The 24,295-nt window shown below is 32.2% G+C and overlaps 1 protein-coding gene across 4 annotated transcripts in view; it reads left to right on the top strand.

The window, feature by feature from the left end:
• IA-2 (tyrosine phosphatase IA-2) overlaps nucleotides 1-24,295 on the top strand; it is a 91,520-nt gene that overhangs the window by 51,704 nt on the left and 15,521 nt on the right. For 3 of the 4 annotated variants that reach the window (XM_072532344.1, XM_072532347.1, XM_072532346.1), the window contains exons 4-11: nucleotides 1,990-2,050; nucleotides 2,133-2,264; nucleotides 8,729-8,964; nucleotides 15,305-15,489; nucleotides 18,229-18,697; nucleotides 20,434-20,577; nucleotides 21,727-21,964; nucleotides 22,041-22,269. In XM_072532344.1, coding sequence (XP_072388445.1) covers nucleotides 1,990-2,050; nucleotides 2,133-2,264; nucleotides 8,729-8,964; nucleotides 15,305-15,489; nucleotides 18,229-18,697; nucleotides 20,434-20,577; nucleotides 21,727-21,964; nucleotides 22,041-22,269 — 1,694 coding nt within the window. The remainder of the gene's footprint in view (nucleotides 1-1,989; nucleotides 2,051-2,132; nucleotides 2,265-8,728; nucleotides 8,965-15,304; nucleotides 15,490-18,228; nucleotides 18,698-20,433; nucleotides 20,578-21,726; nucleotides 21,965-22,040; nucleotides 22,270-24,295) is intronic. The other variant, XM_072532348.1, reaches the window with a different exon arrangement.

Here is a 24,295-nt window from a genome sequence, read left to right as displayed (position 1 = left end):
AAGGTGTGGCTCATCAGACTGATCGTGCGATGATTACTGCACTGCTTAGCATGTGCCTTCTTGGGAAGAGGGACAAACGTTGATCTTAGCCATTCTTCAGGAATTATACTGTTTTCATAAATCTTGTTAAATTAGTGGGTTCGATCTTCGTCTATTAACTTTAGTATATCCACTGGTAGCTCGTCTGGTCCTGAAGCTTTGCTATTCTTTGATGACTTCACCGCTTGCATTACTTCTTCTTTGCTTATTTCTGGACCTGTCTCCTCTGGAAAATTATCACAAGGAGGCTGCCTTTGATCGTCTGTTTTAGTTTCTCCTCTGTTTCCATTATCATGTTCCCTTGTTGGTCTATGAGTACTGTCTACTTCCTGTTTCTATTGTTGATCATTTCTTTAACTTTCTTGTGAAGATAGAACGAATCATATTTGGCTTCCAAGTTTTCAATCTCCTTACATTTGTCTTGTAACCATTGTTTTTTAGCGTCGTGGATTTTTCTTTTGATCTCTGTGTTAATTTGCTTATACTGTTTCATACTGCTTCATTTTTGCCTTTCGATAGTCTTCGAGAATTCATCAATAACAAAATTTGGTCACTCATCCATTCTTTCTGTTTCTTTGGTTTTTCTCTCTTCAGAATATTTTTAGCGGGATCCAGCACGTTCTTTTTAATAATGGCCCAGTGTTTATTAATGTCTAGTTCTGGTATCTTCTCTATCTTTTCAAGTTTTTTAAGATTTGCCTGAATGCTTGTTTCTACCTGATGTTGTGCCACTACTGGATTGTGGTCTGACCATATATCTGCTCCTGAATACGTTTTCACGGATTCGATTGTTTTTATATCTGTTCTTTATGGTTATATAATCTATTTGATTTCGTATAATATGGTCTTTAGTGTCTCCAGGAGATTTCCACGTGTATACTCGTCTTCTTGGTAGTTGATAAAATGTGTTTTTAATTATAAAATTATTTTCCTGGTAAAATTGCAACAGCCGATCGCCTCTTTCATTTCTTTGGCCGAGACCATATTTTCCTGTATGTAGTAGAGTATGAAACCTATACTCTTATTAATAATGAAAATCCTAATGTAGCAATTAATAGTCGCCTTACATTTCAAGAACTTAATGCATTTTCAAGGCTTAAAGGTTCTTGTCCTGAACCCATATGGTGATATAATAACCATATTTCTAAAACATCTTCTGGAATCAACCAAATATCATTTACTTGATATGTATTTAATTTCAAATGGATGCAACAGCGTATTCCTTTGATATAGACTAATTCCCACGTCCTATCTCTTTTAAAAGTCTAAAATTCACGATATAGTCTGGAATCATATAGGCCAATATCAATTACTTATAACTGCAATAATTCCATGTGCAAAATTGGTTACAATGTCTATATTATGTGGACATTGGAAAACAATTGATTATTGCTTACTGAGCAAAATGGATTTAGATAAAATCGATCAACGGCTGATAACATTCTGGAACTGAGAAGCGATGTATTAGAAACGTCAACTCATCCTTTCATTTTGTTATAATATATGATAATCTCTGGTTTATTTTGTTTCAATCTTGGATCATTAACGTCATCATCCTAAAGAGTGGAAATCATACCTTTATTTTTATTCTTTTTAAGGACTAATGATGCTAATCGAACAATGATTTGTTGAATTTCCAAACTCAAACATACAGGTTTGCACTGGTTTACCTTCTATATTTTTTTCCATGTTATCTATATTATTGAATGGAAATAACTTCAATTTTAATTAAAAATAGGTTATTTTTGGAGTTTCAATTTCCTCCCTCGCAAAATCATTCTAAAAAACCGTCAAATATAATATGTTTTTAATTAAACTTGTTGCTTATTTTCATTAAATCCAGTAAATACCAATGTATTCATTTTGCCAGCTCCAAACACCTGTTTGGTTTTATGTATTTGATTATACATTGCACTTGGGTACATAATTATATATTTTTCCGCTTCACAGATCAAGCATTTGGAAGGTGCTTGCGAACTATAGGAGATATTGACGAAGATGATCTGTTTAGGTAAGGAATTTTTTGATTAGACAAAGACAAGTTGTGGGTAAATTTTTAACGTAAATAATCAATGTTTATATTATCTTTCTAGATATCCATTGGAACGAGAAAGCTTGCACGAACTTAGCCATGAACTGCGCAGGTTGTTTGCACTAGGATACAGATGGAGTCATGGCTACACTCAATGTCGATTACAGGCTATGCTATACGCAGTAAGGCATGAGTAAGTAGCATATTTATGTTCAAAATTAAAGAGAAAATACAACAACATTTTTGGCAATTAACTTTTTTAGGTCATTTGATCGTAGTTCTGCAAATTAGACGAAATATCACATAGTCTCTGGCACTTAGTTATGGGTTTTTTGTATCAAGCCATGTCTTTTTAACAAACCCCGCCAATGATTCTAGTGCTTTTGACAAAAGTCAGCATTTTTCTGATATGTAATTTAATGATTTCTCATTGCTTAATTTTTGTTTTGCCGGTATATACTCTTCGCGTCTCACTCAGAATGTCGCTGAATATTTTATATTGTTCGAGAATAAAACCACAATATTTGCATTTAAAAGTTTATTATATGATTTTATAATATTCAATGATTTAGCTTTCACCCCGGAAATCCTGTAATAAAACAAAAGAAATATAAAAAGATATAACCTGTAAATATTATGATCTTCTGTAAATTGGCGGTAAATAAATTATTGACAGGTTGGGTACACGTAAACTCATCACCAATTACCATAAATACCCTCGTACATAGTACAAACTCATCACCGCCATAAAAGTAGGGTTTTCAAAATAGACCCTAAGAGATTGGTAAACTGATCACTGGCCTACCTGCACCCCGGAGTTTTTGGTAATTTCACAGAATAATCCAAACCCAGATGTCTTAAATGCAACTGCAATTTATTGGTTTTTATTTGGGAATTCAAAAAAATTCTATTGATAGCTACCTAAAATCACGCGAAAAGAAAAATTTCTCTTCATTTGCCATTGTTTCTTCAACATGGATAGTGAACTGCTAATTGATTACGTCCTGAGCCAACGCGGACAAAATATAATGGTTATCAATAATTTCAAATTTCAATTGCGAAATACTCTAAAAAAATCGAATTGCCTTTTGTGGACTTGTGCGATGAAAGGGTGTAAGGCTAAATGTCATATAACTGGTGAGTAAAAATTTTATACCGTTTTTGTTTAGTTGTTTCGCACTAGTTTTCGCGAATCATTCTGATCAAACAGAAAAAATCAGCGTAAGTCAGCGTCCTTTAAGTTAACTGTATAAGATGTTTCTTGTAGGCAAGGCATAATATTACTTTGTTGCTGTAGATTATCTTTTCTGATATTACATTTTGAGATTTCTAATTAAATTGTTAAAGTCACATTGTTATATATATATATATATATATATATATATATATATATATATATATATATATATATATATATACAGGGTATCCAATTAAGTCGGCACCATATGTGAAACCTTTTTATTTTTAGTTTTATTAATTTTGTTATATAAAATAATTATGTTACATAAAAAGTTTTGAATGATCTAAAACCTAGAATATAATGATCAAATATTAAATTTTTTTAGTTGTATACGCGGTTTGTCAAAAAAATGAATTGTGGATATTCTCAAGTCTTAATAAAATTCATGTTGTTTAACGAACCGCGTAAATGACTGAAGAATACTAATATCTGATTCTGATGATTGAAGTTCTAGATCATTCAGAACTAGAGAATATATATATATATATATATATATATATATATATATATATATATATATATATATATATATATATATATATATATATATACTGAAAAAGCGATAAACTCTTGTAGTCAACGCTGATCAGTTAGACTACAAAAAACAACTATTTGGGTGTGTAGCTGAAGATAGGATAAGTACTCTTTTTAGTCTACCAAGCTTTCGCAAATCTTTATTTGCATCATTAGGGTGCTACGATAAACAAAATTAGTACAAATTACAGAATAAAAATTATTTTGTATCTTACACTAATTGAGGTTACTTGTCATGATGTTTATAAAATGATATGAACAACTCATCTGACTCCTACAAATAATGGCGAAAACTAACCAAAAAATGTAAAAAAATTGCTTTTAAAAGCACTCTAATTGTGGGATCTTTGCACATTGAAAGATAAAGTACAGGAAACTGTACTTAAGCATTTTGATGCATTCTGTCACAATAAATGCATTGCTGATTACTTCAAATTTAAAAATCTCCGCCAATGATGCCATAAAATGTAAAGCTTTGCACGTGTAAAAAATTAAGTTTCCTTCTACTTCAATGCACTAATAGCACACTCAAGTTTTTACCTTTTCCTATTTTTTAGACATTTTATATTTACTTAATGTCCAAAATCGTCTATTATTTTCAAGATAGTTAATTAACGCCAAAACAGTATGACTTAGACCGAATGTATGCTTAACAAATTATTTCTAGAATTTAATGAGAAATATAAAAATGCAACGAAAATCAAATAACAAAGTTGGGACTACTTCCGATATAAACAAAAATAGCACATGTTGACAAATATTTTCATTTTAAAGTTCACTATCGAAATCCTATGTAAATAAATTTTTAGATTTCAAAACAATTTAGATTGGCAGATACGTCTAATAGGTCACACCGTGAGACATATTAATATCTCAGTTAAATTTTAAAGCAACTCGCTTAAAATAATTTCTGAATTTATTAAATTATCACATAAACGAGAAGTAGAACAGGTAAGAGGCAATCTTTCGCATTAGAAACCAGGCAAAAATCCCGGTGATGAGTTTACCAATCTCCAAAGGATGCCGGTGATCAGTTTACTATATCTCCGAGGGTCTAATAATTTTATGGGGGGCTATATAGTGATGAGTTCGTACACGTCCGACAGGTTAGAGTTAGTTTATGTAATGAATAGACATATAATACAAATAGACTGAGCGCGGCAATACATGCCCGTTCCCCTAATGGGCGGGTTTATTTACCACGTGACCTAAATGGCCGATGGGAAGGTCAGGACTGCTTTGCGTCAGTTATTTCTATTATATGTCTATGATGTGAAATGTTATTCTTTTAATTATCAATGACGTGTTCTTGATATGTGGCTATTTTTTTTCTTTCTTCCTTTATTTCTTTCTTTATTATTGTTGATTTTACTACATTATATTAAGGCTTTGAGGCTGGTTTATATAAATATCATTAGACTATATAACAAAATTTGTGTCAATGTAAAATAGGAATAAGGGAATAATAAAAATGCGTGTCTAAATGAAACAAAGAGACAATGCATGAGAGTAAACACTAGAAGACTCAAGGATGGAATCGGCCAATTTGCTTGCCTGCAAAAGACAGTACAATATTAAACAGGACAATAACAAACTTAAAGAAATAAAAGTAAACTCGGTTCGCTAATCCCAGTCCGAACTGTCTAGTGAATTTAGTAATTATTTTTTTGCGAAGTTAGTTACTTTTTGACAGACTAAAAGTGGCTGGAAATTACTATACAACCAAGCACCCGTACTCATAGACAATATTAATAGTAAACAAACTAAATAGTAAATAAAATAGAACTTTGCGAATTACCGACAATCAATATTTATTTATCTGCACCATATAATAAATAGTTATGTTAAATTATAACAACTAAATATATATTTTTTAAATATATACTACCCAAAATTTGATGGGTTTAGTATACACTTCGACTATTTAGAATAATTCTTCTTTTTTTAAAGAAAGAAGTCTGTAATAGCAGGATACTTGAGCTATTAATACTGAGAAGTAGGAATTGTTGTGTTGTAGGTTTCCGACAATGAATCTGTCAGAATTTGTCCGAGCTAAGCGAATGGAGTTTAACACACGGGATATGAAGAATCCTAAAGAAAGTAAGATGCTATGGCATGGTTATATGTTGCCTGAAGTTAAATCTAATAAAATATTAAACATCATTCATTTTTAACAACAACATGTACATTTTTTGGTAACTTTAATTTTTGTAAAGGGTTTTACCCTAATATTTTGGTGGCTCAGGCATGTTAACCTGCTTTTAACCTGATGATAGAATTATTATTCCGAAAACGTTTGTTATTTTGATGTAGCCCTTCTAAGGGTTTTTTAAATGTACCTACATACAAAGATTTAAACCTCTTTTTGTGATACATGGTATACAGCCAGCTGCAGGAATTTATTTTCCTTATGGATTTTTCCATTTACCTTTTCCTGTATTCGATTATGTAAGTAGATGTTTTCGATGGTTTGTATAATATTGATTGGTATGTTTCTTTTATACAGTAGGTGTAAGACGTCTTCGACTTGGATGCAATCAAAAGCCTTTGTCAGGTCTATAAAACATAGATATGCTGATTTATTGTACTCAATGACCTTTTCTGTGATTTGCCTTAGTACAAATATGGCATACAAATAAGTATAAGTTAATGACAAAAAAATATTAAAAATTGAATTCCGGAAACCGAATTATGTACTCACAACCGTTTACCGTCTAGGACCAATATATTCGGTAACAATAGTATTAATGTGACTAATGAATATACAACAATATTATAGTAACGTTATAGTGAAACTGGTGATGTGTTCCTGTAGGATTCTCGATTCCGGGGTTGCATAACGAGGAACGAGAAACTCTCAAATGGCCCAGTCCAATCTCCTGTATCACGTCGTGGTCATACAAAGAGAGAGATGCTCATCAGGTCTGGAATTCAGATTGAATTCTGGGGGAAGAAATCGCTAAACGAAAATGCCAACCAAAACAAATAAAAAATTCTTTCCAAATTGATCCCCAAATTAAATTGAAGTTAACTGCAGTACCGAGGTTGTCCAGCTAAAAAACACAAACCTTTTATTTACTAAAGGTAAAAGAAATAATAAATTAGACTTACTCACAATCAATTTAATTTAACTATCAGACGACCGGTTTCGCTTTCTACAATATGCAAAGCATCTTCAGGTCACGATACAAAGTTAAATAAATGCTGAAAATAATAAACCCATATTAGGGTGTTGTCTAATAAAGATAAAACAAAGATAGGTGATATAAATTACAGTAATTATGCCAATATTACATGTCTGTGGTTTTTCAAAATGAATAAAATGTTTAAGCAGACAAGGTAAGACCCACAAATTGGTAAAATAGTCTATTAAACTGTAATGAACTAAAATCCTCCCCTTTTTAAATTTAATGTCTGTTTCGTCCCCCCGTTTTTTAAAGTGTTTTCTGTGTGTTTTCTGTGTGTCTTAAAGTGTCTCGATTTTAATTTTTATCTTTATATATTGGACTTTACAACAATTTGCCACATATTGCAACATAACTTTATCAAAGAAATTTGATAATTACAAGCTGATATAATTGCACACCCACACAATTTGTACATCTATTCTTATTCATTGTCTCACAACTGTCACTTTCCAAAACAAAAATAAATATCTCAATAAATAACACACATTTCATAAATATATCTCCAGAATAAATATAAATAACTTTAAAGAACTTAATGGTATAGAACATTACTTTCATCAAACAAACAATTACATTTACCTATCTCTGCTTCATTGGATAAAATCTGTCTCCTCAAGAACTTTCCCGTTTACTGTTAAACAATTACAATAGTTGACTTGAGTTCTCCAATCAACAATACAAGATAGTTTGAACCATGTTCTTTCAACCATTAATTAATAGAGTACCGGCATGTAAGTAATGTTTTATTTATTTGTTTATTTATTAATTCATTACAGTTTAATAGACTATTTTACCAATTTGTGGGTCTTACCTTGTCTGCTTAAACATTTTATTCATTTTGAAAAACCACAGACATGTAATATTGGCATAATTACTGTAATTTATATAATTTATATCACCTATCTTTGTTTTATCTTTATTAGACAACACCCTAATATGGGTTTATTATTTTCAGCATTTATTTAACTTTGTATCGTGACCTGAAGATGCTTTGCATATTGTAGAAAGCGAAACCGGTCGTCTGATAGTTAAATTAAATTGATTGTGAGTAAGTCTAATTTATTATTTCTTTTACCTTTTGAAATGGACTCACACAAGCAACACATTCATGACTTTTATTTACTCTATGTTTTTCCCCCACTTGAAAAGGTTTTTTAGGATATTGAAATAAACAGGAATTAACAAAAAAGAGCAAAAGTCTCACAAAAAACTGATATTATGTTTCACTTCGACCTTGGACATATTATGATATTTTAAAACGTAAATGGAAGCTAAATATTAGGTAAATTATTAGTTAGATTAAGGAATTTTACAAGAAATAAAACGCATGAAAGGGTAAAAAAAGCATACATTCTATAAATTTGTCAAATGGCGTAACTTATCGAAATAAGGTAAAAATAAACTTTTTTTTCTTTCCCAAAATTTTTAAAGTAACTTAATATAAAATGTATTTATAACATAAAATAACAAAATAACCCCATAACTTAACTAAAACTCAATTTCTTCCCCTTAATTCCCTAATTTCGCCGACACAGCCTAAACTTAATTCTACCTTCTACAAGATCTCAGGCTGGAATGAAACTTTGTACTAATTTTTATAAAAAACACTTGTAATTTGTTTAAACTTTAATTGTGGCTTATTCCCATTAAAATAGTAATTACTTTATATTAAATGTTCTGAATTTATTGTTTTAGCCTAACTTTCGAACCGGACTCATGCTCACACTTGGCCGATAATGACTTAGAAGGCGCCCTTAAAGTACTAGAAGGGCAAGTTGAATTGGATCCTCAAGAGGTAGCTATTATTAGATATACTCCAAGCGCCGAAGATCCACATGCAGCTTACGCAGATGAAGTCTTCTATCCGCCAGCTAACTCCTACTCACAAGAAGAAATTCGTCAAAAGATTCTAGCACCAAATGCCGTTGACTGTAAGTATTTCAGTGTAAACTATTTCTGTGGGAACTATTATGTATGTGGCAGCTCGAGTTATCAGCAGCTCGATGTCGATTATCGCTTACAAATCTTTCTTCGTTTCCCATCATCAATCATAAACATTTGAATACTATTACTTGTCTTAGTTTTTTTTTCTATCACAGACAAGTGATAGAAGAGCACGAAGAGAAAAATATTGAAACACATACGACCTTTATCGACTTGGACAGAGCATTTGAAAGTTATTCGATAGATTCGTTAAACGATCTTCCAACTTTAAAAAATATGCTTGGCTGATTGGTAATAAAATTAGCGGACTTTACTATTTGCTATAGTGTATTTTTATGTATGAGAGAGTAATAAAACAATAAATTATGTATGCAAATCCCTAAACTGTTGATACGGGTGACTCAATGAAAAACAGATATTTGTCAACAAGTTTACAGAAGTATATAGGAAAACAATTTTAAATTGAGTATGACCACCAGGTATAAAGGTTGGAGCAGAATAGAATACAATAGTTGTGAGGGTTACTAATCCCTAAATAAGGTTGCCAGTGTCGGAGTGATGGAGGTTAACAGGTACTAATGAATTTGCAAGAAATGTAAGATGTTTATTTTATTGGTTATTATATATAACCAATAAAAGTTTAATAAGTACCTACCTATTTGCAAAATAAAGTTTAATTCTTTAGATAAAATAAAACGTTTTATTTTATCTATTTGCAAAATAAAGTTTAATTCTTTGCCTATTTGCAAAATAAAGTTTAATTCTTTAGATAAAATAAAACGTTTTATTTTATCTGAAATGAGTGCATTCCACGAAGTAAGGGTTTCAACAATCAAACATTTAATTCTTTAATTCCAGGAATCTACGACAGTAATTGACTAGATAAATTACCTTCTAAACTTATTCCACAGAAAATGTGATAGTGGGTTTTTCCATTTTGTATATAGGAAGGTCCAAGTGGCGTATTCAAAATTCTTAACAGTTCACTAAAAGTAGGTACTTCAGTTGCAAGGTGCAGTTTATTGTGTATACTAGTGTTATGGAAAATTTGGAAGTGCCGTGTAAACGCCGAAAAATTGGTCCTCTAACAGTTAATGAAAAAACATTAATATTTAATTGTTTTAAATTATTTACAGACAAACGTTTATGTGAAAGTGTTGATGAGACCATTGAGTTAGTTAGCAGTACACTTGGTGTTGGGAAATCTACGATTTACAGAGTTATTAAAGAAGAGAAATGTGGTAGTTTTCAAATGCCACGTAATGCTCCAGGGAAACCAAAATTTCAAATAGAATATCATTTTAAAGAAGGACTTCGACGGAAAGTGCATGAATTCTTCTTTAGACAAGAATTTCCAACATTGGATAAAGTTCTTGTCTCAGTTCGAGATGATAAGGATTACCCAGAAATGAGTCGAAGTACGTTATGGAAACTTTTAAAAGAAATAGGCTTCCGCTGATAAAATAGACTTCTGGAATCCCAGAAAGTCTATTTTATTAGAAAGAAGCGATATTGTCATATGGAGAAGACATTTTCTAAGAACCATAAAGGAAATGAGAAACCAAAAAAGAAAAATATTTTATCTTGATGAAACATGGATCAACGAGGGTCATACACCAAATAAATTTTGGCAGGATGAAACTGTTACAAGTCAAAGGCACGCTTTTGTAAATAACTTATCTACTGGTTTAAACCCACCATCAGGAAAGGGACGCAGGCTGATAATAGTACACATTGGCAGTTCAGACGGTTTTGTTGAAGGTGGTTTATTAACTTTTGAATCAACTCGTACCGGTGACTACCATGAAGACATGAACGCTGATGTCTTTCAAGAATGGTTCGAACAAATGATAGATCTTCTTCCTAAGAACTGTGTAATAGTAATGGATAATGCAAATTATCACTCCAGACTTATAGAAGGACTGCCCACAACCAAGTGGTTAAAAAAAGAGTTGCAGAATTGGCTGAGTTCAAAAAATATTACATACCATCCCGGATCTATAAGGAAGGAACTTTATTCGTTGTGTGCCCTTCATAAAGAAAAATTTAAAAAATACGAAATTGATGAAATTGCCAAAAATCGTGGAATGACAGTACTTAGATCCCCACCATATCATTGTGAATTAAACCCGATTGAACTGGTATGGGCACAGATAAAGAGTGAAGTTTCAAGAAAAAATACCACTTTTAAAATTCATGATGTTAAACAGTTGTTTTTGGAGGCCGTAAATAATGTAAAACCTGAAAACTGGGAAAAGGCAGTAAATCACACTATTAATGAAGAGGAAAAAATGTGGAAGCTGGACAATATTACTGATAAAATGATCGAGCCAGTTATTATAAATCTTGGTTCTGAAAGTTCATCTTCTGAATCTGATTTGGATTTGTAACAAGTAGCTGTAAGTTTTATATTAATATTTTTATTCATCTATTTAACATACCTTAGACGGTTTTAAAAACTCTTTTTCTCTTTTGTAATTTTTAAAAATTAAAAAAAATGTGAATTTTTTAAAACCCTTTTTAATGTAGGCCAGTCAGTTCTAATATAGTGTGTGATAAAAGAGGTCACTTTTGTTTACATACACATAACACTTTATAACACTGAAATAATTCATTTATTTTTTACAATTATTCAAAGTAATTTTTCAATTAATCTTGAGCACGCCCATGGAGTGGTCGGAGCTACCAGTTAAAATTATGCTAATTACTCTCTCGTTCATAAAAATAAACTATACCATAGTAATTGACGATTCCACGGAACTTCACTACCTCTGCCAATCCAACGATGACAAAATTGCTGATCTAGATTGTAACGAAATATTTTGCCTACCATAGGGTAAGATTTTGGGGGTAGAAGATTGGGGAATAGAAACTATGGGGGTGGAGATAGGGTAAGCAAAATAAACGCTACTTGTGCGAACGGACACTCAGGGGTTAGTTGGAGAGCTAAGGTCGTGGATAAGTAAAAGACAAGGGGGTTTGGATTGGGACAATTACAGAAAAATGAAATAAAGGATCATAAATCTCTTGGGACAAACAGAAACAAAAAAAAAAACAGGAAACACCTCAAGAAATTTAATATAGGGCGCCACTTGAGGTGCCTAATTATACCTATTACAACCAGCTAGTTGTAACTGGAGATATAATTACTAAACATAAAAAAACATATCTTTTTCAAATAAAAACTCAAAAAAAGGGTTAATTAAAAAAAGGAATAAACAAAATGTTAAGAAACAAAATTTAACATTTATTTTTGTGTCACCACAAACAGTTACAAAATAGACAATATAAAAACACTATATTAATAGTCACAATTAAAAAAAAATACAGAAAAAACTTACATGTCATCCGTTTACAAACTCCAGGAGTTGGAGATACTACATAAACTTACAAGTGTTATCGCACAGGGATTAACCTTTCTTTAAAACAAACAAAACAAATAACTATCGAAAACAACAAACCTAGCTGTCATATGTTAACATTAAATTTAAAACAAAACTAATCAAATAAAATGACAGCTAAAGTCAAACCATAAAATTTACTACTTTAAATATCACAATTTTTTATCCTGTATGAAAGCAAAATATTATTTAAAAAATGTCTGTCTTTACTTTAAAATTTGAAACAAAAGTTACCTTAATTCACCAAATCACACTTTGAATGTTCTGGAACCATAACTGCAACTAACTGGGGGTAGACCTGGGCTCCACTCTCTGCGTAACGAACACACGAACAAATCCATCTCCAAACTGCCAAAAAGCCTTGGATGACAAACAGGGAGAAACAAACCGAGGATGGAAACGACGATTCTTCCAATCCTCACTAAAAACATTAATTGAAGCATTAACTGCCACAAACTGCTACTTTTCACTGCTACATATTTCCATAAAAAGGGACCAAAAACAGAAAACCACAAATTCGATGGGTGAATTTGGACATAACGCTGGCCGCTCTTCACCGCGGCTACAACGAAAGTGACGAAATTATCTTAAAAAATTGATGTGGCATAAACTAGAATAAGCAAAACGCTAAAATAAACAAAACACAACGAAAATTAAGACGTAGATTAATTTGAAAACGCAATATTGGGCGGTTTGAACAAAGAAGTATCGAAGATTTTGCGCCTGTGACATAAATAAACAATAAAATAATTTATGATCGATGGCGGCGACCTAAAAAGAACGAAAGATTATATTGGTTTTAAATTGAAGGATACGAACTAAGAAACACTGAAAAAACTCCTCGTTATTCTGATGCATATATAAGGGGATTTCAATTAACACATATACGAAGGTATTTCAATAAATTTCAAATGCTACAAGATAGTTCCGTATTATTTATTAAAGGACAATGAGGCGGAGCTCCATCCTGTATAAACCACATCTTTAAATAAGGGACAAATCTTCTAGACCGTCGAAAAGTTTAGTTTTTAGAACCTGTAAATACGAAATTGACTGGTAATGGCATGAAAACACTCCATGGAGTGATATGGAACAATACTCTTACAAAAGAAAACAAAAAACATAATAATAATAAAAAAAGAAAAATACAATACTTGGTTCATGTGTTGAGAGGTAAAAGATATAAATCACTCAAAATCATATTGACGCAGGGCAAAAGATCAGTTGGAAGACGCCAGAACTCGTGCCTGAAAGACCTGAGGAGATGATTTGACCGCTCATACACAGAAAGAAGAAACAAAAGTATGACCAATCATAACAGCAATACGAAATAAAATAAGAACAGTTAAATTGGACTTTATTAGACGATGTTTACAAATCACAAAGAGGAAAGAATAAGACCAAAGGATATATGGAACAGAATGGAAGTAGAATGTTCAATCATCTGCAGAACAAAATATTGGATTGGGACCCGCTGGGAAAACTAAGAAGAAAAAGACCTGCTACAGGATGGAAAAAGTACACAAGAAATTTTATGATAGATAGAGACTTCAGAAAAGATGACTGGGAGAATAGAGTGTTGTGAAGGAAGAAAACGGCAACCTTATAATGAGAAAACCGAAGAAGAAGAAAAAACATTTGAATACCTAGTTTAGAGGTAGTTCAATTGATCTGTTTGGAAGAGTAGTATCAGAGCAAGTTGTCATATTTTGCGATCAAGTGATAAGAGAAGAAATCAGTATATAATAATATAATGGCGACTATAAAAATACTCGAGAGGAAGAGAAGGTCCTTAGGTTAGATGAAGTGGCAAGGTGTAGCAACAAGGAGAGGCTATATCGGAAAATTTATAGAATAAGGAAAAGAAGGGCGATAGATAAAGAGACAGAAGAAAAAGGGAGAAATATTGTGATTACGACATGATCAAGGTGTTCTGAGCAATTTTATAGAAAGTTCGAAAATGAAAACTAAGGCATTGATTCTATTTTTGATTTTTCCTTTTTGTAGTCGATACTCTAAGAAAATCTCTAGTAGATCTTCGTCTTTTTTGTTTCAAATCAAAATGATCTTACGTTGACGATCACTATAGGACTATATGCAAGAAGCGTGTTTTTTGCCTAAGACTTTCAATATTTCCTCGAGAATCAGCTAAAGTATTTCATATCTATCTCCTTTCCCCGAAATGAGACATATTCCTACATTTAGCAGTCTTTAGCAAATCTTCTGTTGACTCTTGTCAATTCTTACTTGTTAGATATGTGTGATGTCCAAGGAATCTTAAACATTCACCTATGTATCCAAATTTCTAATGCTTCAATTGGGTCATGCAGTATCCAATAGGAAAGATACTGCATTATTATTATTATTAGTGCTATAGTCTTAAAATTGATGTTTCAGCTCCTCAAATCTTCATCGAAATCGTCTTCTACCTATTCCTTAATAATTGCTTTCTGTTCGTTGCTCCAATTTTTCTTTTTCCTTCTTTCATCTCATTTTTAACATACCTCTGTGTCTACGTCTCCCGGACTGTAGATAAAGATTGGTCTGGGAAGATTGTTCTGTTGTGATCGAGATGGATGTCATATCCATCTCAGTCTATTTATATAATTGAGATATGCTACGCCTTTTTCATCGGATATGTATTAGTATTCGTTATAATATACTTTATAGTTGTTTCTCCTTTCACAGATATGATTATCACAGGTATCACCAACATTACTCTCAGGATCTTCCTTTAAACGCGAGTAAAAGGTTTGGACAACCCCATGTTTTGGATCTACATATCATCATTGATAAAATATAGCCAGGATTATTAATTGTTTCTTTATCTGGAACGGAACTTATCCTTTTGTTTTTATTTTACCCACAAAAACTTTTACGACAAAGATTATGTAAATACCAAATTTAATAATATAAAAAATTTTAGTGGATATGCCTGATCCCTACGCAGACTACGCACTGGTTAAACGCACATGGATTCCTCAAATGAAACGCACACTTCCTCTACAGCAGCGTTTTCCTCGAAGTCACAGAAAGCACAGTAAACAAGTTCCAGGATATGATGACGATTTATCTGAAAGTGAATTATTTCAAAATTCTGTAGCAATCGAGGTAAGTTGATTATATAACCGTGTATGATCACCATATTCTTTAAACATCTATCTTTGAAGATTCTTCATTTCTTCCAATATATAAGTGTGTATTATTACCATATTCTTTACATATCTGTATTTGGAGATTCTTTATATCTCCTAATTTTTACTGCCTTGAGAAAATTGGATACACTGTAGTCCAATTGTCTTTTTATATTAGTATAAAGGTTATGGCGTATCCCATTTCTGACTAGTAAGATATTTTTTAAAAAACTAGTTGTATTTCTGTCTTTGTAAAGTTGTAAAGTTGTAAATTTTGGGGTGTTTTTCAATAATTTATGTATACTCTAGTCGTCAGAGACGAAAATGCCATTCAACCTCTAAAAATCATTCGAACAAGCTGAATTTTGCACAGCCACAGTTGGGCCCATTTTTTGTTAGTCGTCTAGTAATTTGGTATAGTTCTCTAGATCTGTTGTGTTGTGCAGCTGTTTCAGGTTGTTTTGCCAGTTCTTCAGCCCACCTTCTTTTGTCTCTTCTGGCACATCTTTTAACTGCTTTATTTATTGTTTCATATTCTTGTTGTAGGTTCGCTCCTTCTTCTACAGTTCTTGCTTGCAAAATATCTTTCTTTTGCTGTTTTCTTTCCTCGATAAGATTTCGAGTTTCATCTGACATCCATTCTTATCTATGTTCCTCTTTTTTACCCAGTTTATCTTCAGCTATTTCTGTCAAAATATCTGCCAAATCTTCCTAGCTGTTTACTTCACATTCTCTTGTTTTGAGTTTGAGTTCCTCCCTAAACATGTTTCGTCCTGAAGCCGTTTTTAATTTGTCTAGATTGTATGTTGGTCTGTTGGTGTTTCACGTGATTTTGTTCCATCTTGGTTTTAATGCTACCGATTACGAGATGATGGTCACTTGCGATATCTGCTCCTCTTTTATTACGTACATCAAGAAGAGATGATCTCCATCTTTTTGATATAGCGATGTGGTCTATTTGATTTTCTCTTGTATGGCCAGGTGCAGTCCATGTAACCTTGTGGATATTTTTATGTGGGAATATGGTTTTACCATAACTAAGCTATGATTGGAACAAAAATTTGTAAAACGCTCTCCGTTTTTATTTATCACTCCCAGGCCATGTTTGTTTATTTTGGTTCCTAAGTTAATATTGTCTTCTCCAACTTTAGCGTCCATATCGCCCATCACGACTAGTATATCGCCTTGGTTTACTTGTTGGGATGTTTGTTCTAGTTGTTCGTAGACCCAATAGTTTACACATAATAACGTTGTAGATAAAAGTTTTTTGGGATATACAATTTCAATTTTGCAATAACTTTTAAGTGAAACTTCTTAAAAATTTTTGGCTGAATACATGTGGTATTTTCCCTATTATCACGAGAAATTAAAGTTTTTTATTCATTTTTAGAAAAGTTTTTGCAAATTAACAAAAATAACGTGACAGACTTTTCTTTTAAAGTATTCTCTATGCTTTTTCAGTAAAATTGTGTCACTTTTCTATATAATTTACCGGTCTTCACCTGTAGTATTTAAAATCAAATAGCGATTTTACATTATTTGTACGTAAAAATGACGTTTGATCTTTTGCGTGTTTTGTTTATTACATATTGTTATCAGTAAATTTATCAAAAGTAGTTGTTAGATACCTATATCAAAGATTTTCACGAAAAGGCTTGTTATTTGCTACTTTCTCTGGTCTATTGTTTACTTTGTTTTATTGCCTTTGGGATTTCTGAGTAAACGATTTTTGGAGTAGGTTCTCCATTATATTCGACTGTAAGATTTCGCTAGTTATTCTCTGCATAGACTTGTTAAGACGTATACTATGTTCAGGCTACAAGATTTTATTCGGCCTGTTCAGATTTTTGCTATGCTTAAGTGATTATCTCTTCTGCCTTTAGGATCATTGGGCACTATGTCTCATCTGCTCCTTCCATCGTTAACTGTTTTTCATGGCTGGTAAGGTATTGCAAAGGAATATGTGATATTGATAGAAAGCGAATGATTTAACATGATTTCTCCCGAAACTACGAATGTGGGAGAAAATAAAGACTTGCGTAGACAGAGTTGCGTCCCTAAAGTAGATCTGTCCTTTATCGGGATCATAGAAAAATATCTACCCGCTATCTACAAACGAAAGATACTGAGAGAAATATTTGATAAAACTACTCAATATGGTATTCTTAAGGGAACTTATAAATATGAATTATATAATCATCTGGAGAAGACATGATATCTCCCACATCATCAGGATATCTCCCACATCAGAACAATCCCCCCATACGAATGCTTATGTTCCAGTAAGTGAGAAATAACTTTGGTATAGGGTCACTTAGATGGAACAAAGCTGATGTGAATAAGGTTACAAGGAAAACTGGAGAGACAAGTTGACAAGAAAGATTGATTAGAATAACTAGAAGAAGAAATTATTTTTCTCAGTTTACAAGTTTCCCTTTAGATGGGTCCGTTCATTTTGTAAATAATTTTTTGTGCAACATAAGTTAACAATTATGAGCTTGAGTTTTGAACTTGCTCATCACACTCATTTTGTCATAATTGTTAAAATTGTGTCATGGAAGTGCAAACAGTCAGATTATATTGTCTTAAACTGAACTCATTTACGTCCTAATTGCCAGGATATCCTTGCATTAAGTAAAAGCAATGGTATAATTTTGTCTTAGTCTTTTTCTTATTAATTCTACTATTAAATTTAAAGTTAAATTTGCCCTTTTAGGATCAAGAACAATTCTACCCAATCATAAAGTTTTTAAGCGACTTTCATGTAACACCAGAACAAATAGCAGAACTGCTTCAACCAGAAAATAGAGATAAATTAGGACTCTTAATCGAAGTTCTTTTAACTAAAACAAAACAGAAAGATATACAGGATCAATTAAGAGAAGAGCTAGAGAAAGAAAAGGAAATTGATGATGTAGGTGAACAAGATTTTAACAATGATGACGACAGCGTGTGGGGTCCACCAGTAGACTTTCCAGAATCGAGAATATATTATGATGAAGAAAACGATGGAGACCGTGAAAACTCCGAATCTGGCAGTGGCTATCCTGTTAATTCAGAATTTTTTCGAGAAAGACAATTAAGAAACGACAACGAGTACGAGCAGATGAATAATATCGAAGAAAGTCGACCAGGGGTTTATTCAGAAGGAGGTGTTGTATGGTCAGAGCCTGTCAATATGAAAGGTAAGTCTATATATTTATTTATAGTTAAATAAAAATTATTGCAGCAGTGTTTATCTCAATATCCAAGTTTTGTGTCAATTGGAAACCAGTTTTGATATTTCAATTTGTAGACAGACTGGCCACTAAACAAATATTTATTATCAAAGATAAATTTAGAACATTTTAGAAAATATTCAGACATCGAGCAAAACCATAATTAACGTGAAACAGGCCGTGACAACTAACATACTTGTTTTTAAAAAATTAAGTAAATGGGTTGCAAGGGTTTTAGATATTTTCCGATGTTAAAGCTCACAAGAAATTGAATGGTCTATTCTGGACATTTTGTGCCCTCCAATGTCACACTTCGTTAAGAACAAAGCGCAGACTAAAAATCGCTATTAAAAATTAGTATGCATATTAAAATGAATACATGTTATGCTCACTATTATGCATCCTGGCTGCCACATTATGCGTTGCCAAGGTGCAATGTTCTACCTAGTAGGTGAAGGTGGTACACAGTGAGACAAAAAATGAATTATTGGCGATATAATTTTTTTAATCATCGAAAAGAACTGACAGCTTCAGCCATAATGATTTTTGGTATTTTATGTATCACTTCCACAAATATAAAGGCCTGTAGTTTTAATTCAAAAAAGTTATGTAACTTTAAAAACTTGCACATGTCTCAGTATGTACCACCCCTGGCACATATTAAGACATGTTACCAGTACACAGTGAGACACATGATATACTCCATAGGTCGATAATAAAAATAAAAAAAATAGTCAATATAACTTCGTAAAATACTTATATATTTTCCAAAAAAACATAAGATCTGATATCTCAAATAAAGGCTAATTAGCGAACGTCTAGATGAGCAAAATTTATTTCAAATTTATTGTAAGATGTTATCAGCCTCTTGTTATTGCGAAATGGCGTTGGATTTGGAAAAACACGAGGCACCTATTTGGTTGGTTTTGCGCATAAAATTGACCTCTACTTCTGAATTGTTGTACGTTGCAACAAGTCCCACGTAAAATATATTTTTGGACTTTTCTTTGAATCTCACTAAAGCATAGTCACCCTCTACAGGGTCACGATTGCAGTCAAATGCTTCATCATCCACTGGTCCTATCCAAGAATCATCGTTATCATCACTATCTCCCAAATTAAAAACTGGTTCACTTTCATTCGAAGAACTCGCCATATCCACAACACGTGTAACTGCCTGTTTTATTGTCAAAGAAACCAACTGGTTCCGTTTTTCTTCGAGAGCATCTTTCTCAGGCGTGCTTGTGAGGATCCTACTTTTCTTCTTCTCTCTCGGCTTCCTATTAACTTTTCTTGCCTTGGCCTTAGGACATCCTTGCAACATCTCTGGTGAAATGAAATTTTTATTTTCTTTAGTAGTTCTAGGGGGTGGTTTAGGATTTGGGTCTAGAGGAATAGAGTTTACAGCCGTTTCACCATCTAAAATTACCAATTTTTTCTTTATACTCTCTTTCCACTATTCCAGTGTTTGTTTTAATCATAATCAAGAAGAAATGTTTTTTTTTTAATTCAATACTTCAATATTCAATACTAGAATATATTTTAGAAACTTATATTATGTTAATCAACAAACAAATCTACAAAAAGGTAAAGGAAAGAACAGGTGCAGCCCCTGGTGTGTATGATAAACTAAAAGTTCATTATATACTTTATATTTTCATTTAATATTTAAATTTAGCTTTACGTAAAAATTTGTGTTACAGAAAATGTTCCTCAACATCGACTCTTCAAAAATAACTTGAATCAAATTTTACAGAAGTATAAAGCTTTTAAAAGACCCGAACGATTAGATGTGAAGAAACCTGGGCCACCTTTTGACTCATTAACGGAAATCAAAGAAAATAAAGGTAAATCCAATCCTATAAGTATATGATTTCACAAACAAATATTAATCTTCTTTTGTCTGCACCTTGTAATAGAATCTTGTAATTGAATAGAGTTCTTTTTCGTTCATTTTAACGCTTGTAATTCTGATCTCTTGATATTATAGACGGCCCATCGAGTTAGAATCTATGGAGAAGCTATGAGCATTATTAACATGTGTATTAAAAACGGCGTCAGTAGGTTTGGCTAACGATCGTAACAATATGGCGGTGGGATCAGGGCCTGACTCAATAATACTAAAACTACTATACAAATATGACTAGTTATTTAGAAGATTTAATCATAATCTAAAAAAAAGTGCAATACATTTTTAATAAACTATGATTTGAACTATGAATAAAAACACGACATATTATACATAAAGATAAATTAATACAGTCAAATAAGAAGTTAATGAAGAAGTATCTGAAAGAGATAATAATATAAATAATATTTTAAAGAGTAAAATGAATATACGGTATGAAATAGAAGAAATACGTTCGTTTTACAACCTAAATATATTTGATAACTACAAATTAACTGACACTTAAAAATTTAGTTCAATTAACAAAGTTAGAAAAGTTATTATTAAAAATACAAAATTGAATATCTGCCGAATATCAAAATGGAAATATTTTGTAGAAATAAAAAGAATTATGTTGCAGTAGGTAATAAGAAATTTTAAGATATTTAGGATGAAGGTATTTGAGTATTCTCAAGAATTTCACGATCTACCCTACTTATAAGATTTTTTAAATACTATCAATTTATTTTCTGAAGAACGGTCACCGTCAAGCACATATTAGTTGAGGGCCAGCTATATACCAACACACGAAAACAACATAAACTGGATAAAAACATAACCGCCACTCTTAGTTATAATAGTAACTTAAACGATGTGATAAAGTTTCTTAACGACTGTCAGATATACTGCGCCATATAGATATTGCTTTTTTATCATTTTGCTAATATTGTAATCTTATTTTAACATACTGTAATCCTTACTTTTGTAACCGTGTCAATGGCCTTTGTTGCTGATACACGTTAATTTAAATAAAAATGTTTGTTTGTTCAAACATTTGGTTGTTAGGACTCGTTATATATAAAAATTAGCTACAGTTTTCTTTATTTAGGTAAAATCGAACCACATATTAAACCCAAAGACATACTCTTACCATCGATGATGAAGAAGGAACCTCGCGGTGCTCATCCATATCCAGACATGGAACCACAACAGAGACGAGATCCCGATCTTGAATATGTTTATGTAACTCTCAAAAATGTTTTAACGTCATGGAGTCAAGGAAATAATATCATCAAGAATATTTCGAACATCTTAAAATTAGATCCCAAAGTTTTTGCAGATGGAAGGTAAGATACGTTCTTCCAACAGCTTCGAAATGTTTGTTTTACAAAACACTATATTTAATACATTATATATTTTCAGAACTTTTGCCGATTCTGTTGCCTTCAAAGTTCTACCAAATAGCCGAGGATTAAATGCCACTGAAGTTGGCAAATTGTTGGAGAGCATGAAGAGCAAACTTGAACAAGCAACTGGTGTAGAAATAATAGCTATTGGAGTGGGAAACAAGGTAAACATTCACCTATGGCTTTGGATTTCTACAAATGATATTATTCTCCAAACACACAAACGCACATCAGTTTATAACAAGGTAAAAAATATGTCCAGGCGATCGTGAAAAATAGGCATATAATACACTGCGTTTTTACGTAACCTTTCATTTTGCTTTAAGAATTATCACACTTAAGAGAGAAATCACGACAACTCTCTGTGACTTTTATGTGGCTTGACGTATACGTAAGTTGCCTTCATGCTCCTCGCGTATAGCTTTCATTTCACAAACTTATCCGTCAAAAATTATCAAAGATACAGTTTTTTAATAGGTGTAGGTCTTGATATCATCATCATCATCACCATCATTGTCAATGTATTCCATCGATTATGGTGCAGCCTTCCTTACAGAGATGTTCTTCATTTCTGCCGAAGATTGTCTAATATTCGCTTTTCTGTGCCATGTTGTACAGGCTTGTTTCCTTATGTCATAGTCCCATCTTAAATTTGGATGTTTTCTTGGTCTCTTAAAGCCTCTTAGAAATAGAAACTACAGTGTAATTCTAGAGGACCATCTATTGTCAGTTCTTCTCACTAAATGTCCCGCCCATTGCCATTTTAAAGATTTATTTCTGTGGATTACATCAGTGACCTTGGTTTTCTGTCTGATCCATTCTATTCTTTTTCGATCTTTCTTTGTTATATCTAGCATGTATCGCTCCATTGATCCTTAAGTGATTTTGAGTTCGCTATTATCTCGTTTTTTAGGTCCAAGTTTCGTAGCCGTATTTCATCATTGGTAGTATACACTGATGGAATCAGATGGAAATAAGTACGATGTCGTCAGCAAATCTTAGATGGCTACGGAATTCTTCATCATTGGATAGGCCTTTGTTCTGCCAATTCATTTTGCTGCTTATATTTTCTAGAGTTGCAGTAAAGAGCTTTGGTGACACTGCGTCTCCTAATCGGACGCCTCTGGTAGTGGGAAATTTTGTAGTGTTTTAATAAATTTTTACCTCAGCTTTAGCTTGTCTGTATATATTTGATAAAGTCTCTATGTACGGTTTGTCAATGCTTTGGTTGGTCAAACTTTCTATTACTGCCTTGGGATATTATGAATCGAAAGCCTTCTTGAAATCACTGAAGATTAATGCTAGCGGTATTTCATATTCTTTAGCTCTACTCATTATTTCTCGAAGCGTATGGATATCATCATTGGTACTGAAACCACTTCTGAAGCCAGCTTGCTCTCTTGGCTATGCAGCATCTAATGCATTTGTTAATCTGTTGTTGATGGTCTTTTTAAATATCTTGTACATGATTGGTATTAGACTTATAGGTCTGTAGTTTTTGATATCCTCTTGGCTACCTTTCTTATGAATGAGAATTATGTTTACTGTATTCCAGTGGTCTGGTATTCATTTTGATCTTAGGTATATATGCCTGCTAAGATTTTCCAGGTTTTTTTACCAGCGTATTTGAGCACTTCCACTGTTATGCCATCTATTCCAGCTGCTTTACTATTTTTGCTTTTCATTTTTGTAATTGTCGATTATACTTCTTCCGGAAGAACTTCTGGTACATATCCTCGGTTACTACTTCAAGTGTTTCATGGGCTTTGTATAGTTCGCTGTAGAATTTAGCTGTATTATTTCATTTCTGTGTTTTGGTTTTTTAGAGCAGCGATTTGCTTCTTCGCAATGACTAATGATGTTCTTATTTTCTTATAGTTTTTTATATTTTCAATTGTATTTTCTATCATTATTTCATTGTATTTCATTATGTCTTCCTTAATACTTTTCGTTATTGTCTTACAAAGTTCTGTGTATTGTATTCAGTTGTTGTTTAATTCTATATTTATTTTGTTGTTGTGGACCTTCGATTTCTTTGGCACTATCAAGGATGATTTCCATTAATTGAGAGCTTTTAAATTGAGTTTACTCTGATTAATCTATGATCGCTGCCTGTTTGAAATGTATTTATTACAATGACATCTTTTATTCTAGCAATCTTTTACTGTTGGTTAGAATGAAGTCAATTTCGTTCTTAATGGTTCCATTTGGTGCTACCAAGTACATTTTTTGTTTGATTTTTTCTTAAAGAATGTAAGTATTTACAAAAGA

This window comes from Diabrotica undecimpunctata, chromosome 5, assembly GCF_040954645.1.
Source record: "Diabrotica undecimpunctata isolate CICGRU chromosome 5, icDiaUnde3, whole genome shotgun sequence".
NCBI lineage: Eukaryota > Metazoa > Arthropoda > Insecta > Coleoptera > Chrysomelidae > Diabrotica > Diabrotica undecimpunctata.
This window is presented reverse-complemented; position numbering and strand designations above follow the sequence as displayed.